Genomic DNA, 1,757 nt, shown 5'->3' on the forward strand with positions numbered 1-1,757 from the left:
AACACGGTCGAATATATATTCATTTCACAATATCAATGAGTCACAGGACAGTGTGGGGTTTCCCATACAATAGGTTTACCCACTGCATCCTATAGGTTTTATCCTCACTAAGGTTTCCCTGGTACACAGCCACCGAATAAGCAAGAAATACTAATGTGAAAATGAGTGAAAAGCCAAAGAAGCAATGTATTATCAATATTATAAAAGTAAAATACGACCTTGTATATTTAAAGACAAACAATAAATAACCATGTAAAATGTGTGAAAGACAAGAAAATGAATTATCGGCTTTTGTACAAGTTAAAAAAAATACAAACTTATATTTATTTAATTCTGAAGGACTACCTTACGGACAAACATCAATCTATCAATCCATTCGCGGTAGGACCTGAGTGAACGCTTAATGTTGTCGTCATAGACTGTCATCCTAGCATCCACAACTTGAAGGACAAATGCGTGTCCAACAGCCATGGTGTTACTCGCAGCAACCAAATAGAAGCCGTCTTCCAGGTTCAGTCTCTCAAAGGCCGCAATACCACGATGCCCCGTTCGGTGCTTGTTATCATCAATATCTACCAATGATAGTCTAGAACCCTTTAAATGTACTTGAGAAATAAACGCCCGAAAAATCCGCCAAGGTAACCCACGGGACAGGTCCTGGAGAAGTTCCTCAGAGCGCTCGAGGAAGTGTTGAATATGTGCATCTTTTACACCTTCAACATCACCAACCAATACCAGTACTTGCTGGAGTGCGAGGAACAGACATGTTCCAGTGGGATTTGCACCTGCCACAGATGGGTACTTCTGCGATACAAATTGAAAGAAGTCTTCCTTTCTCCCGGCGTCAACCCATTCGTCCACAATTGCCAGCATATCTCCAAAACCGTCCTCTGACAGCATCTTGTGCGGCTCCCACGTCCGGGGTAGACGACCGTATTTTTTCGTCCGCCACAGTACTCGATAGAGTTTCTCGCCTCTAGCTGTAGTGACGCTATCCTTGATGTATGCCACTCTCCATGTCGGTGCAGATTGGAGAGCTTTACAAATTTTCTTGCGACGTGATGGTCGACTCGATCTTGCTGAAAAAGCTGGTGTATTGATCTTAGTTAATCTGCGAACGCGAGAGCTCCTCCTTGGCTTCACGTGAGTCTGTAGAGTATGTTGATCTGGCTGCGTGTCTTCTAGTTGTTGCAATTGAATGACGTGCTCTGAAGATGAGTCGATGCACGCGGGTTTCTCCACAGGGGAGACCGTAAGCTGAGCAGATCTCGCGAGCATTTCTAGAGCTGGTAACTGCTTGTCTAATGCTGCCGGGATACTGCCACAAGTCATTGGCATAACCTGAGCCGCCCGAAGCATATTGTCTGGGGCTGGCGTATTATTACAGAGCTCCGGACCAATATACCACCGGTCAGACTACAGACTACTGAGACTTGGCAATGGAGACGAGAGGACTTGGCAAAAGGCACGACAGGACTTGGCAAGGAGACAAGAAATGAGAGAATGAGACCACCTACAGACGCGCTGAAAGACGACTGTGTCGCATGCTATACCACACGCGTCTTCGATGGTCTTGTCGAGCTTTATCTGATACCAAATCAAACGCCTTCAACATAAGAACCTCCTAAAACTAATTCGCGCATGATATAAATATTGAAGGGCAGAAGTGGTGGACCTGACCAAAAACCCTCTCAACGAGGAGAGCTCAAAACTGGCCTCAGATTGCTCGTAGCTGCTCTAGAATCCTCAGAAATCGA

General features: G+C 45.2%; 1 protein-coding gene across 1 annotated transcript; it reads right to left on the reverse strand.

The window, feature by feature from the left end:
• Positions 1–327: 327 nt before the first annotated feature.
• Positions 328–1,359, reverse strand: PPTG_20123 (hypothetical protein; the record flags this gene model as incomplete). The annotated part of the gene is made up of 1 exon (XM_008918702.1): positions 328–1,359. One exon carries the CDS (start codon positions 1,357–1,359, stop codon positions 328–330), a length of 1,032 nt encoding a protein of 343 aa, XP_008916950.1.
• Positions 1,360–1,757: the final 398 nt, after the last annotated feature.

The sequence above is a fragment of the Phytophthora parasitica genome (genome assembly GCF_000247585.1).
Source record: "Phytophthora parasitica INRA-310 unplaced genomic scaffold supercont2.270, whole genome shotgun sequence".
NCBI lineage: Eukaryota > Oomycota > Peronosporomycetes > Peronosporales > Peronosporaceae > Phytophthora > Phytophthora nicotianae.